The 15,566-nt window shown below is 41.8% G+C and overlaps 2 protein-coding genes across 2 annotated transcripts in view; both read right to left on the minus strand.

The window, feature by feature from the left end:
* MOXD1 (monooxygenase DBH like 1) overlaps positions 1–3,430 on the minus strand; it is an 84,446-nt gene extending 81,016 nt beyond the window's left edge. The window contains exon 1 of the mRNA XM_045865555.3: positions 2,811–3,430. Within this exon, the coding sequence (XP_045721511.1) occupies positions 2,811–3,074 (264 nt within the window). The 5' untranslated portion in view covers positions 3,075–3,430. The remainder of the gene's footprint in view (positions 1–2,810) is intronic.
* Positions 3,431–5,953: 2,523 nt separating this feature from the next.
* STX7 (syntaxin 7) overlaps positions 5,954–15,566 on the minus strand; it is a 98,130-nt gene continuing 88,517 nt past the window's right edge. Inside the window, exon 10 of the mRNA XM_045865558.3 lies at positions 5,954–6,086. Within this exon, the coding sequence (XP_045721514.1) occupies positions 6,066–6,086 (21 nt within the window). The 3' untranslated portion in view covers positions 5,954–6,065. The remainder of the gene's footprint in view (positions 6,087–15,566) is intronic.

The raw sequence follows: 15,566 nt of genomic DNA on the forward strand, positions 1-15,566 counted from the left end.
AACTCTTTTTTCCTCCATCCTCTCTACTGTCTATTGCATTGCACCAAGACCATCACTCTTTTATCCTTGCTGTCTGACCTCTATGGGCATTTGGGTTTGTGGCATCTATTTTAACCAACAATTCTCTACCGGTTGGCTGGAATATATTCTCACACAGTTATCCAGGAGTTAATATCCTATTGAAACAAAAGGTTTAAGATAACCAGAAAAATAGAAGTCAGAATAATGACAGAAAAAATATCTGAAGGTCAAGTTTTTAAAAATTAAGAAAGGAGGACATAACATATATATAAAAAAAAAGCCACAAGGGGATGTGACCCATATGTCAATGTAGGGTATTATCAGGCAGCCTGATGCCATCTCCAACCATTAGCAGCTGCACATACCTGGATGCCCCAGAAGCCAATGCTTTGTCTTGCAAAGTTCATTCTCACTGGGAGTAAGGTTACATCAAATCCAAAGTCTACTAATTGAATCACATACACTGTTTAAGAACCCTATTCACCTTTTGGTATAGTTGCTCAGGATATCCTTATCACACCACTGTGTGAAGACTCTCAAATTAATAGTTTCTAGAGAGAAGATTCAATTTCAAGTTTTGGAAAATCACCTAGCCTGGATGACCCAGATGGAGCTGATACATTTCTTTTTATTTTTAGTGTTTGGTGTCTTTCTTTTTATTAAAGAGGTTTTCAGTCAATTTTCTTTCCATATTACTGATTAGCATAATTTTTAGTGTATTTTATATGTCCTAGAATGAGTAGGATTAAGGAAAGGGAACAGTAAAGGATGTCAGTCCACTAAGAAAATAATTATCATTTATGGATAAAAATAAGGATTTTATTTCCTGAGAAATAAAAATGGAGGGGAAAATCCTATTTCTTGCTCATTAAATATATTGGGAAAGGGACCATTTCTAAAGTTTATCTCATAGTGATTGATAGGTATTCACTGATTACTCTGAGAAAATTTCTATGGCTCAAAGTCAGTCCAGAGAGCACTTCGTTAATTTTTATGCAGTCTTTCTGAAGAACCACCAGCAGTGTGAAAACACTGTAGTTTAACAAAGTCTGTTTTTCTGGTGGGCCAATTATGGCATGTTGAAACAGGACTCTACTCTTCCTTTTTCATTTGATATCAAATTGGATGGGCTTTCTAGAAATATTACTTTTGGGGGGGAAACAATATCAAGTTATCTTTTAAAGTATATCCTATTTTATGATATTACCATAGAAAGATTTTCCATGTCTCTTTCAACAAAACATGCAAGGATAGTTAAGGGGCATATTACCTTTCCCACCTTGAACAAACAAACAAACAAACAAAAAGACTTGGCTCAATTAGGTATTTAAATAAGGTATTTTCTTCTTCATTATCAGAAGAGAGTTAAGTTATTCAGCTAGTGAGGCCTGTGTCTGGGATCAAATTCTTGGTTTACAAATTTAATGTCTGAAATGCTGCCGCAGGAGGATATTTATACATCAATGACTTCAACAAAGCACAATCCTCATAAAATTTAATTTTATTGGAGTTGTAGAATACTTATTTTGGGAGAAAAGGATGAATTTATGAAAAAAACAGACAACAGGATCGTTTTGAAGTTTTTATTACTGTCATTTTCTTTATCTCTAGCCAGAGTTAATAGCTCAGTGCCAGAATTAGGGTTAAAATTTGATGGCATCTCAGCCAGAAAGTTGTGGAAATCAAACTGAGAAGTCAGGAATAAAATTACTGACAAAGGCACTTTGGTATCCATCCGGTGCATTGATTTTAATATCATCAAAACCTTAACCCAATGCCAGAACAGCAAGGAGTTTTCATATGGAAGCAGAGACTTTTAGCAAAGAGCAGTATTCCGGGATGAACTTTTTATAAGTAACAGAGTATATTCACCACGATGTTATGGAACTGTGGAAAAGTGTCCAAATGTTGTCAAGATCAAATAAACAAAGATGTCCAGAAAACCTAACCACCTTGTCATTCTGGTTTTCTCACAATTTTTCCCCCCTCCTATTCATAAAGATATCTATGAACAGGCAATGTATCTACTCCGACTCTTTCAAGGCAAAACGGCAGCTGTCAAATTAACTTTGTTAGCTATTAAAATAAGTGAAAAGTTCTCCACTTCATAGAGGATTTTGCCTGGGGAACTGTACGTTGTGCAGGTCTCTGAATGGGCATCCTAACGGGCTCCCAGAATAGCAAAGCTCCTAAATGATACTTGGGGACCTTTCATTCATCTCTCAGGTGAGGCAGCTGCCCTCAGCTCCGTGCCTGGGGGCTCCAGAATAGCTATGATTTGTAAGTTCTGGGATCCTTGTCCTAGACAGCAAGACAGCAGAGTGCTTAAAGCTCACAGGTCCCCTCAACCCCGACAGCAGTCCCGTTAGGTCCCCAAAGGGTCGTTCTCCTTTCCCAGGAGGGATGAATGGGGATGCGTGGCAGGTGTGTATGTGGGGGAATCTAGTAAGTGGGACGCTGGGGACAAGAAAGTGTTCAGAGACGGAAAGCTGCCCGAGGTCACCCGTGCTCAGCTTACCCGGGCGAAAACTCGGGGCCGGGCGGTGGAAGCGGAGAGCCCAGCCGCCCGCGCCTTTGGCTCCGGGGGTGCGGGAGCCGACCACCAAGGGGAGCGCGTGCGGGGTGCGGGCTGCAGGGCTGCCGGGGGGCGGGGGGGGGAGCGACGGCTTCCAGCCTCGGCCGCGGAGGACAGCCGCTGGCCCCGGGGGCGCCTGCACTCGCGTCTGCTCCGAGGGCGGGAGACGGGACGGGGCTCGGCGCGGCGGGCTCCAGAAGGGGAACGCGCTTACCTGCAGATAGGGCCGCCCGCGGGCCACGCCGCCCACGACGATGTCCGCCGCGGCCATGGCCCCGGTGGGCGAGAAGCCGAAGCCCACGTAGCCGGCGGTGCGCACCTCGAGGCGAAAGGCGAGCCGGCCGCCCCGTGGGCCCCAGCTCAGCCAGTATTTGCCCTCGGAGTCGAGGAGGGTGCGGTGCGGGAGGGCCCGGCCCAAGCCCCCCGCCGCCGCGCCGGGGAGCAGCCCCCAAAGCAGGAGCAGCGGCCAGCCGCACATCCTCGGGCGCCTCCTGCCCGCCGGCACCTGGGTCGCGCCGACAGGCAGAGCGAGGACGCGGCTCGAGGGGCGGCGGCGGCGCGCGGGAGGCCTGGGCCCGCCCCCTCGGCCCGCCCGCGGGGAGGGGCCCCAGCCGCTCCCGCTCCCGCTCCCGCTCCCCTCGCAGCCGCTGGCGACCCTCGCTCGGCGCGTCGGGCTTCCCGCGCATCCACCTGCGGCCCCGCACCCTGGCCCGGTCCCCGAGGTCTGGGCTCGGTGGGGAGGCAAGAGAGCGACGTCCTGGGTGCAGGAGGCAGAAGCCGAGAAGAGGGGGCTGGGGCCGAGGGGAAAGGAGTGAGCCCTCTAGTTCTGGGAGCACGTGGGCGCTTGTTGGGGCGGAGGACGGCGCGGGAGTGAGTGAGTCCCTGGGGAAAGGAGAAACTGAGGACAGAGGGCAAGTTTAGCCTAGCCGAGAAGGGGAGGAGTTGAGTGATCAGAAGGGATAATCCTGGGTTTGGGTGGAGGGACAGTGAGATAAAGTACCAGTCAGGGCCACTGTTTAACACTTCCCTATCCATTGCAGTTGACTTTCTGAAGCCAATGTACCCGGCGATCCCCCTAGCCCACGGAGGGACACCATTCATCTCCTCCAGGACATTTCTCCCACCCTTTCACCCTGTGGGAGTCCCAGGGCTGGGAAGGGCTCGCTCCCGATGGCAGGAGTCAGCGCCCTGGTGCCTGCCTTCCTCCTGGGTTTGGTTTGGTTTGGTTTTGAGGGGACAAGTACTGCCAAACTACTTTGTCATCGTCGTAGGTCAGGGTTAAAGCATCATTTGGAAGTTAGATTAAATCTGAAATCGTCTTTTCCTGGTATGTCAAGCTCTGACCACAGTCACGTTTAGCAAAAAATGTTTTAGCAAAAAGTGTTTTTGACCACATCACTCCTGTCTTCAGAACACTACTCAATGTGGCAAATTACCTTCTTTATTTATTTAGTCATGTATTTATATTCTGCCATGTTAAAAAAAAAAAAAATCTAAGGTGGCTTACAAACATACAAACAACACAAAATAGAAAACTAATAGACGATATCAATTGAAAAGATAGAGGTAAGAAGAATACTACAAATATGTACTAATACTCTGGGTTTGGAAGCTCCATACAAGCCACTCTTTCTACAAGTCATAGTTCAGCTTGCTTTTTCTTCCTCCTACTATTTTCTCTTTCCATTTCTTTTCCCAGAACTTTTCTAAAGTTACCAGCCTGCATCAAAACTTTGTTCTTCCAAAGATTCAAGCACATGTCACCATGTCTGGAAGGCAAGCTTCAAGTGGATCTGCTGACCAGGGAGTTCCAGGGTAGCCTGAGAAGGGACCCATCCCAAGGAGAGAAGGGATGGAGGTCTGCAGGTTTAGCCAATGACAAGAGGCCAGCATCAGAGAAGAGGGCTGTTGAAACTGTGGGACAAGGCAAGAAAGAGCTGAGTTTCTACAAGCACTGGGGCCGTGGCTACTGCTGCTGGCTCCAGCCATAAAGAGGAGAGGAATGAGGAGAGAGAGGAACAAAATGGTGGACAATGGAGGCCAAGAGGAATGGGTCTTGGCACCATGTGAGGCACACTCACCACATTGGGCAGGATTTTAGGGGAGCCCAATTATTCCAGAGCAATCAAAAGCAAACTTCCTGATTTGTGACCCTACTTTTATTCCTAGCATGGAAGAGCCTGGAACGCATAGCTCTATCTGCTTCCTAAGGTTGGTTCTATGAGCCCTAAATTCACATCTAGAACCTGCCCCCCATTTAATGTTCTAGCTCCACCTTCCATCACTCTCACCTCACTCACCCCATGCCCTCTAGACACATGAAAACTGCCTGTAGAATTTTCAGAAGAGAGCCCTGCTGTCTCACATCACTGTGCCTTTTCAGATTGCTCACTCGGCCACATTTGCCTTTTCTCCCCTCTGAAGTATTTTCTGATCCTTCCTCCTGTACTTCTGCAGAGATGACACTGGCCCCTCCACAGTGGTGTTCATGAAATGTTCCATCCAGACCTCATGATTGCAGCGTTAACACTTCAGTGTCTGTTGATATGCTGGTTTTCCCCCATTAGCCTCTCTAGATCAGGAACTGCTTCTGGTTCCTGGTTGTAAATGCATTGCCTAGAGTATGGACCAGCATGCAGTAGGTGTTTAATAAATATTCATAGAAAAAGTGAATAGATGCATTTACAGATCCTCCTGGAAGCATCCTCTTTATGAAGTTGGACAATGGGGAGAAAGCTTGGCCCCCAGATATGTTGAAAGTTCTGCTCTGCATTAGTATTGAAGCAAAAATAGAAAAGAAGACCACACATGGATACACAAAAGAGAAAGTCTTAAATGGTTTTTATTATTTCATTAAGTAAAATCATTGAATGTGAAGTTATTGTCTTTTGTTTGTCTGTAATTGGCATTGTATCTAAAACACCCTGAGTGCTCAAGAAATATTAAAACTAATAAAATCATCTTGACATTAGGTCAATAAACAGAACATTATCAGCAGAATTCATATGCAAGAGACCCACTCTGCTTTGGTTTAAATTATCCCCGTAAATGAAGACAAAAGAGAAAATTTTATGTAAGTGTGGTTCATAAGCTGACTGAGTTCCCCAGATCAACACCAAGTGCCTACTCAATTGCACAGAGGACTCACTTTCCCAATTTGGAAATTAATTACTGTATGGTGGCTTGTCTTAAATTTGTAAGGAAAACAAGAAGAAAGCATAGGTCCATTAAAAACTCGGGCTATATGGCAGAGAGGAGAATGAAATCAGTGGTAAGAGGTTTCAATTTTATTATTTTTCAAACTATTGTTTTTGTAAAAATGATACTTGCTCCTTTGTTAAAGAAAAAAAGTCAGGAACTGCAGGGAAGTATGACTAAGAAAGTAAACTAAAAAGATCACCTGAAATTCCACCATCCAAAAATAACACTTGTATGCATTCTGAGAACATCATTCCAGAACTTAGTCCCATTAAAAGCTTGGAAGAACAGCCTGTGGGACAAGAATTTGCAAAGAAACAGGTGAATTAATTTTGGAAGACTCCACTTGAAACAAACAGACTCTAAACATGCCAGTTACAATCCCATTTTTTAGGTTTCTTCTCACCACATGTATCCAAAAAAGAAACAGAACAGACAAAACTAAAGATTCAGCAAGGTCGCAAGGTCTTACTCAAGTACAGAACATTCAACCAAATTACTCATTCTTAAAATGAATCATTTTCTCACACTTTTCAATCAGGAATTTTAAATGTAATGTTTATTTTGAATCCTCACCCATTCTGATACACAGCTTGAGCTCAACCAGTGTGACTACCCCCACGCTGAGCTTCCTCACCTTCCTACCCTCTGCTGTGAAGATTTATTTATATTTCCACATTCATCAGCTGCAAGGGTGGGGAGGAGAAAGGAAAAAGGAAAGCCCAAAGGACACTAACAAACCAATGCAAAGTTGCTTGGCATGACTGGAATTGTCTGAAATAGGTTATTTCTTATGTAAATAGAGGAGTATTGTAATTTTCCTGTCTGCTTGTACCTAAGGTGCAACAATAATACTAAATATTTATAAAGTTCCTGTCTTCTAGGGAGCTCAAAGAAAAATATTTATGTAAGTGATCTCAGCAGTTGTCCAACATTCAAATAGGGAAGCTGAAGCATTTTCTCACTGTTGTGTGAATAGGCTTAGTTAGCAGAGGAAAGTTGGTCACTGGTTCAAGTTAATACTATGAGTCAGTGGCAGAAAATCCAAAAATAGAACTTTGGTTTCTTCCTTCCTTCCTTCTTTTCTTTCCCCTTCCCTCCCCTCCCCTCTCTTCTCCTCTCCTCTCCTTCCTTTCTTCCTTCCTTCCTTTCTTCTTTCTTTCTTTCTTTCTTTCTTTCTTTCTTTCTTTCTTTCTTTCTTTCTTTCTTTCTTTCTTTCTTTCTTTTCTTTCTTTCTTTCCTCCCTCCCTCCCTCCCTCTCTTTCTTTCTTTCTTTCTTTCTTTCTTTCTTTCTTTCTTTCTTTCTTTCTTCTTTCTTTATCTCCTCCCTCCCTCCTTCCCTCCTTTCTTCCTTCCTTCCTGTTTTCCTTTTACTTCCATATTTTCTCCATTGTTTTCCTCCATTAGCCTGTCTAGATCAGGAACCGCTTCTGGTTCCTGGTTGTAAATGCATTGCCTAGAGTATGGACCAGCATGCAGTAGGTGCTTAATAAATATTTGTAGAAAACATTTATTACCTCACCTTCAATAAAAAGTAATATTTTTTCTTTTTTTTTTAAAGATTCATTTATTTATTTGAGAGAGAGAGTGCGTGAGAGAGTTGGGGGGGTGGGGCAGAGGGAGAGAATCTCAAACAGGCTCCACACCCAGGGTGGGAGCTGGACTCGGGGCTCCATCTCATAACCCAGATCATGACCTGAGCTGAAATCAAGAGTTGGATGCTTAACTGACTGAGCCACACAGGCGCCCCCCAAAATAATAATTTTTAAAGTCACCAGGTCATCACTATGACACTTTCTTCCAGCAGAGCTGGTATTTTTCATATAAGCAAGATGCTATGACCACTATTAGCCCAATGATATACTCCTCATTGTAGTAATGGGAGAAAGTAATGATGACTGTAGGTGAATGGAGAAGGTGAGGCTACAGTGCATTTACTTTTATTATCAGGAGCCTGAGATGGGCTTAACTGACTTCTTGAGGCTGCTTTGCAATGGAGGGCCAGTTGGCGTTGGAAATCACTCTTAGGCTCTTACATATGAAAATAAAAATAACAACAGGCAAACCATTTTCTCTGTTGCAAAACCTACACTTGGGCATTATCTATAAACTATGCTCTGAAATAAAATTGTTTCAACTAAAAACAGTCTGTGGAAGAAAAAAAGTAATGTTCTTTTTTTTATCACTAATGACCGTCTGTTAGAATTTCCCTTTACAGGGTAACCGTGATGTCTATCAATAACATGGTAGGGAAGAAACTGATTTATACTAGTATTTAGCCTATATTACTATAAAGTCATGCTTAAAAAGTTGTTTGGGTATTGATGAGAGCAATAGGCCCTGGAATTTTGCCGTTCATCAGAATGATCTATAGCTTATCGAAAATAACCATGTCCTCACACTTTGACAAACTGCCCTTCTGTGGGGCTGAACCGACATTAGCTGTCAGTGATTGCGGGAGGAGAAATGAGGGGTGATAAAATGTGCTGAGTTAATCCTAGGAATGTCAGTTTGGGAAGGAACCTGGTCAGTACTCTCATCCTGTAGCTGGAGAAAGTAAGTCCTAGAGAGAAGCAAATTGTTCATAGTTACAACGTTTTACTAGGTACGAGCAGGATGGTTGGGTGCCTGGCACAATTAATAACAACGTTGGGCTCTTTCCACATCCTTCTCTTAACAGTTAATTCTTGGTATTGGTTTTACCAACGTTGGTATTGGTTTTACCAAGTTCTAACCTCCGTAAACATGTTTGGAGAAAGAATAGAGAGGAGGAAGGCAATGTGAATACAGTGCTATTCTCCCCGAGTCTAGGGACCCCCAGATAGTCTCCTTCTAGTTACGCAGATTTAGTAAGTACTTGTGCTTCTGTGTGCTCATATTTCTACGGCCATCAATTAAAAGAAAAGCCTGTGTGCTTTGATGAAATGAGCAACCACTATCAGTTCAAAACTGAATACAAAGTTGGCTCCACGCTGAGGATGAGATGATTCAGTACCACTTGATTCCAAAATTCCACATGTGGTTTTGGAAAAATTTAAAGAAATCTGTACTATAATGGAAAAAAAAAAAACCCATAAAGACCAGATGTATGAATATAAAAACACAATTATCCAAAAAGTTCACTGAAGTCATTACAGTCATCACTAGGCATAATAACTAATGAAAAGAGGTTCCCTTAAGTAAAAAACTGGAATAATTAGCAATTATTTTTCCATGTGGAAACTGGCAAATATAAGACGTAGTCTGGGAATGAGTGTTAAATAAGGCTCTGAAGCTCTCTAATCAATGCTTGGATAAAGAAGAAGAATTCGGAGGCGGGGCGGGGCAGGTAGGAGACCCCAGCAGGAGGCATCTCATCTCAGTGCCAGGGTCCTGGGGTGCACCAAGCTGCGGGGAGAGCAGACAGGACTCTTGCCGGCCCTCCTGCACCCACAGTTCTGCCAGAGACAGTGAACAGGCCATGAGAAATGGGCTGACACTGTTCCAGAGAGCAATAGGAGCTGAGAAGGGAAATAAAAGAGGGTAATGGGCCAAAGTGTGGGAACAGGAGAGTTGGGCAGCGCCGGAAGGCACCTCTAAGGAGATGACTTCTGAGCTGAGGTCTGGATGTTGCCTGGGAGATGCTTAGGAAGATCCGCAGGAAAGGTGTTCCAGAAGGAACAGCAAGTACAGAGGCCCTGCCTCAAGGGGTTGACTGGAGCCAGAGGTTGAAAACACCGAATTGAGGACCAAGCTCCACAGGGAATGGAGCCAGATTTCCCCACAGGGAAATCCAGTCCAGTTCTGTGTGACCCACAGCCCCATGCTTCTGGCCCCTGAGATTTTATCTTCTGGATTCATCAGAGGTCAAGAGCTCTCTGGAGAAGCCTGCTGTGCGGTATTATTTATGATCATGAAAGGCTGGAAAGCACCAAAGTCCAACAACAGAAGAATAATAGCTAAGCCAATCATGGCCCACTTCACAAGCAATCTCTTGCAGTAGTTGAAAATGCTAATTATAAGGATGGACACACAGGGAAAGGCCCATCATAATACGTTAAGTAAGAAAAAGCCCTATGCAAAGTAGTCTGAATGTCATAATTACAATCATGTCAAAATATGGCCATGTGTAGGGACTGAGAGAATATACTTGTGTGTTTGGTTGGTGGGGTTGTTTTTGCCATGTTCAAAATTACACTTTACAGTTGTTGTCAATTTGTTATTCTAGAGAGTCTGTGTGTCTAAATCCACCCTTCCCCACCCCCAAAAGCCTAGCTGAGATCCACCTGCGTCTGTTACCTGCATCGCATACCTGCTTCATGGAGTTGTCAGGAGGATAATGTCTTATAGCTTCTCATGGCGCCCTGTACCTTTTCTTCATGGCACTTGAGGCAGGACAAGTCATTGACATCCCAGTTTGTCCTTTCTGTGTTCTACCTCCAACCACCCCACCCCCTTGAAATACTGTAATTCCTTTTACCGAGATTTTAGCCTGGTCCTCAAAGACCAAAAACCAAAAGCCTAAAGTCTACAGCTCTTCTCAGCTTTTGAAAAACTAAACTCATTGAAGAGATTGTACCTGGGGTGAGGGGCAAAGGCAGAGGGCCTGTGAGAAGCTAGGAGCAGGATATGGAATCCTATAACAGGAAGGGACTGTGTGCCTGCCCTCGGAGAGACTACAACTCAAAAGGATTAATAAAAATCATTACAGCAGGGCGCCTGGGTGGCTCAGTTGGTTAAGCGACTGCCTTCGGCTCAGGTCATGATCCTGGAGTCCCGGGACCGAGTCCCGCATCGGGCTCCCTGCTCGGCGGGGAGTCTGCTTCTCCCTCTGATCCTCCCCCTCTCATGCTCTCTGTCTCCCATTCTCTCTCTCAGATAAATAAATAAAATCTTAAAAAAAAAAAAATCTTAAAATCTTAAAAAAAAAATCATTACAGCAACATAACTAACACAAAGTATTTATTATGAACCAGATCATTTTCTTGGAAAAACAAAATATATACACATATATATGTAAAAAAAAAAGAAGAAGAAGAAGAAAAATGTGTTTGTTTCCCGTGCTGCAAGCTTTTATTTCCTCTCATTTGTAAACTGAAGCTCTAGTCTTTTTTTTTTTTTTTTAAGATTTTATTTACTTATTTGTCAGAGAAAGAGAGAGAGAGCACAAGCAGGGGGAGCTGCAGAGAGGGAAGCAGACTCCCCGCTAAGCAGGGAGCCTGATACGGGACTTGATCCCAGGACCCTGGGATCATGACCTGAGCTGAAGGCAGATGCTTAACGACTGAGCCACCCAGGAGCCCCTTGAAGCTCTAGTCTTAATCCTTTGAAAATCTCTGCATTTAAAGATCCGTATCAGAAGTTAAAGAAATTAAAGATTAACTAACTTTGAAATTAGAGATAAATTAATTTAGCCTCACATAAATGCAATTTGGTCTTCAAAGTCATCTTTTCCCTCATTTAGATAATTTTTTTAAAAAGCTATACATTTTATTTTATTTTATTTTTTTAAGATTTTATTTATTTGAGAGAGAGAGAATGAGATAGAGAGAGCATGAGAGGGAGGAGGGTCAGAGGCAGAAGCAGACTCCCCGTCGAGCAGGGAGCCCGATGCGGGACTCGATCCCAGGACTCCAGGATCATGACCTGAGCCGAAGGCAGTCGCTTAACCAACTGAGCCACCCAGGCGCCCAAAAAGCTATACATTTTAAACTAAATAATCGGATTGACTGTCACTGTTATAACTGACCAGATAATTACTGTCACCTCACTTATAGCAGAGCTTACCAAAACAGAGTATCAAAACCCCAGGCCATCACAAAATTAGCCTTAGGAGTAAAACAACCAGTAATAATGAGAAACAGGAGGATGACCAGAAGGGTAATTTCTAAAGAGCCCTACCTTTGGGGAGAATACCATGTATTCACAATGCCTTCTTCTTCTCTACTTTTTATCCTTCCAACATATTTAAGGAAATTAGTATTTGGTAAAAAACAAATTTCAACAGTGAGCTTGAGACATTTAAAGAATAAAAAATAACTATTAAGGTGAGGTTATGGACGGAGCCAGGTGTTGTAACTCTTGGGAGTAAAACCATAATAAGGATAATGATCATCACAATAATAATAATACATTTATTAAGTGCTTCAAATATGATACATGAACTGTCTCATTTGAGCTTCCGAATAACTAAGAGGTCAGTAGTGTTGTCTATTTGGAGGAAATTGAGGGAGAAAATTGCTTTTCGATTGATATAAGAGCAAAGACAACAGGATCTTCTCTCAATCGTGAAGGAAGAAATCCCTTATAATAGGAAATATTTTTTACTACCATAAACTGTTATGGATCCTAGAAAATGTTTATATCTCTTATCAAGCCACTCTATTGATAGTATCTTTATTGAATAAAAGTAAAACAAACAAACAAAAAACCCCACAGAAAACCAATTTGCTACAGATGTTTAGAGCTTTCCTTGTCAGAAATCTCTGAAACTTTATGTGGTTACTGAGTTCCCAGAGGAATGGCTACATGCTGAAATTGATCATACAGCAATGGAACATATGAAAATTTAATGGTGAGGAACATGATGTGAAGAGGGGAAGTAAGTTGGAGTGAAATTGAAGGAAGTGAGCCATCTTTTTATATTTTATTTCTCTGTTCCTCCCCACCCCCCCTACACTCTCACACACACACAAACACACACACACACTTTAAGGTAATTCAATTATTTTTGTTAGGGGGAATGGAAATTACCAATCCATTTTTCTCCTTTTTTCAGATGTTAGGAAAAGGACAACTAGAGGTGTTGAAAACTCAAACTTCACAAACATAAAATGAGAGTTAATGTCTCGTAAGGAACAACTTAGAAAAAAATAAATAATCTAGCTCTCTTTCTCAAGTATGTAATTAGTGCTTAGAATTCACAGCAGCAAAAAGTTATGGAGAAAATAGCCCTGATCGCATTTTTTTCAAATTGTAGGTTTATTTTGTGACTCCTAGTGACATTAGAGAGTGAAGGCATTTAGATAATTCAGACCGTGACTAAAAGCATTAACCAGTTAATGTGTATGAAATATTTTGAAAACATGTCTTTTAAAAAAACTGACAAGGTTTTATTATTGCTACCTATTTGCAGGTCTGTAAAGTCAGAAAAAAAATCTAAGGAAGTCAAAAAATATGATTTGGGATATAAACCAGAGAAACAAAATATTATTTCTGTATCTCTCATATTGCTGAAAGGCTTTTTTCACTGTCGTAACCAATGTTTTGATTTGAAAATATTTCCAAAATATCTACCCTTGGAGGGTAGGTTTATCCATGTAAAAAATATTTAAGAGGTCTAAGTATTCCAGGAAAGGGAATTGTCTTGACCTATGGGATCACTTTGACCTGCCTCCCACAAAGAGGAAGCCACATGATCAGCCACAACAGACCATCCCCTGCTCCACTCTTTCCCCCCTCTTTAAAAGTGATGCCTTAATTCGGTCTTACAGAAATTCCTGGATCAATTCATTTCCCAAGGAAATAATAATTTAATACTGAATAAAGAACATTAATTTGAATTCTCTAATTCACTGGGAACAAAAGCAAACACCATGTAATAAAAAGCACATTATTTGAGAGTGGCGAAGTTCGGCAAACTGATAAACCTGACGACAGTAATTTCTTAAAGCACACTTATCGTCAATTCTGAATTACCTAATGAAGCAAATGACCCCTTTAATATGAAGAAATTACCTGAAAAGTGTTTGTCTAACGGGGTATGAATTCCATATGTTTTTTTGGTGACCAAGAGTAGAAAAAGAGAGAACTAGAAAAAGCAGCAGATTGAATCCCACTGAATGAGTCAGAAGAGGGAGAAGTAAGGGATAGGGTCAAGGGGAATATCAGAGTCCTGTCAACATCAATCACATGGTCTCAGCCTGATCTGTGTCCACCTGCCTCGATATCCCATTTCAAGGTAACTCTCCATCAATTATGGTCATTGCCCTGATTTGGCTAGTTTGTCGTTTTTCACAATAGAAATAGAAAGCTCTCCTTCTAGGGGTGCCTGGGTGGTTCAGTCAGTTAAGCATCTGCCTTGGGCTCAGGTCATGATTGGGGGTCCTGGGATCCAGCCCTGCATCAGGCCCTCTGCTCAGTAGGGAGGCTGCTTGTCCCTCTCCCTCTGCCCCTCCCCCTCACTCATGTATTTGTGCGCTCACTCTCTCTCTCAAATGAATAAATAAAATGTTTAAAAATAGAAAAAGAAAAAGAAAGCTCTCTTTCTAAACGCGGAGAATAGATGCTTGGAATGTTCTACCAGAAAGCAGAAACTTAACTAGATTATCCAAGACGGCTCTGCCCAGCTAACTAGCATATTGATGGGAGGGGAAAACAAGTTGGTGCAAAATGAAGATAGTAGGAGTAGAGCTTATCTAAAAGAAAGTTAAGGATTAAAATAAAATTTAAAAGTGTATATTTAATACAAGGTCAGATTATAAGCAGTCTTTGATGCAGTTTGGTTAGTAGGATGATCGCCATGTACAAGACAGTATTAGGTTGGGGAGCAGCAGAACTTTAAAATCAGAAAGTCTAAGCAAATTGTGGTTTTTATAGAAAGAACAGTTTAAAAATTAAGAAACACGACTCAAATTGCTAGAAATGTTCACAGTATACATTCTATAATGAAGAAGTTAATTTATTCCCCTTTCTGTAAATAGCTACCAGGATTTAGAAGCTTTTGTATTTTTACCAATGTTTAAAAATTATTAGATCAGCTGATTTTTGTGAGAACTTTTAAATAAGCAAACATAAAAAGAAAATTCGTACTGTGAAGCCAAACCTTTCTAAGAAACCATCATGTTTACACAGGCCTATAAAAGAACACTTCCTTAATTCATCGGGATTAATCCCTTGAAATATTTTTTATTTGAAATTTGTGAGTTTTTTTATTTAGATTGCATCCCACTGTGCCTGTAAGTCTAGACACTGGCAATATCTCACTGAACAAAACTCATAAAAAACAAAAAATCTGTTCCCTCATGGAGCTTACATTCTAGCAATTTAAGTAACTCAGGAAGCATTAGAAGATGAATCAAATTCTAGGTAGTCAAAAACCTGACAGGTTTTTTTCTCCCTTTTGAAGTGGATATGGAACACATTTTTCTTTAATATAAAACCATTTTTGAAGTACTATCACTTTCTTCTTTTGAGCTCTATCAAAAGAAAGAACAAAATAAGGGCCTCCATTTTCCTAAATAAATAAAGTGTTGAAATGTTTTGCTCCATGTGGTAAGAATTATCAGTACATGGAGACTAACTAAAACAAAACAAAAATTTGAGGGAAGAGTATTTATACAAGAAAGAACTGCATCAAGATACTCTTAGTGGAGCCAAGACACAAACTTTAAACCACCATAAAGAAATAATGCATCTAAGCTCTAAAGAAACAAATGGAGATGTGCCGTTTTGAGCAGGACTGGACTATAATCTTCACAGAGGTCTGAAATGCTCATGCATTTTGTTACGTGATACCCCAAAGCACAGCTGTCTAAATTATCAAATTAATTTATTAGGAAGTAAATTCAGTCAACCAAGTGAATGTTTGGGTATGACATTTTGAATGATTAGCTTTGTTACATAAATATTGTCATCTCTTCCTGTCTTCTATTTACTCAAATCGCTTCACACACAATTATTCTTTGGGTCCCAGGGTTCCAGCTTCACTTCCGCAGTCTGATTTCTTCTGCATCCGGACCTCACTCTCCAGACCCCCTGCCTCCGCCGCACACACACACACACACACACAGAG

The sequence above is a fragment of the Mirounga angustirostris genome, unplaced genomic scaffold (assembly GCF_029215605.1).
Source record: "Mirounga angustirostris isolate CCGP_5_RB_7025 unplaced genomic scaffold, mMirAng1.0.hap1 SCAF_8, whole genome shotgun sequence".
NCBI classification, from domain to species: Eukaryota; Metazoa; Chordata; class Mammalia; order Carnivora; family Phocidae; genus Mirounga; species Mirounga angustirostris.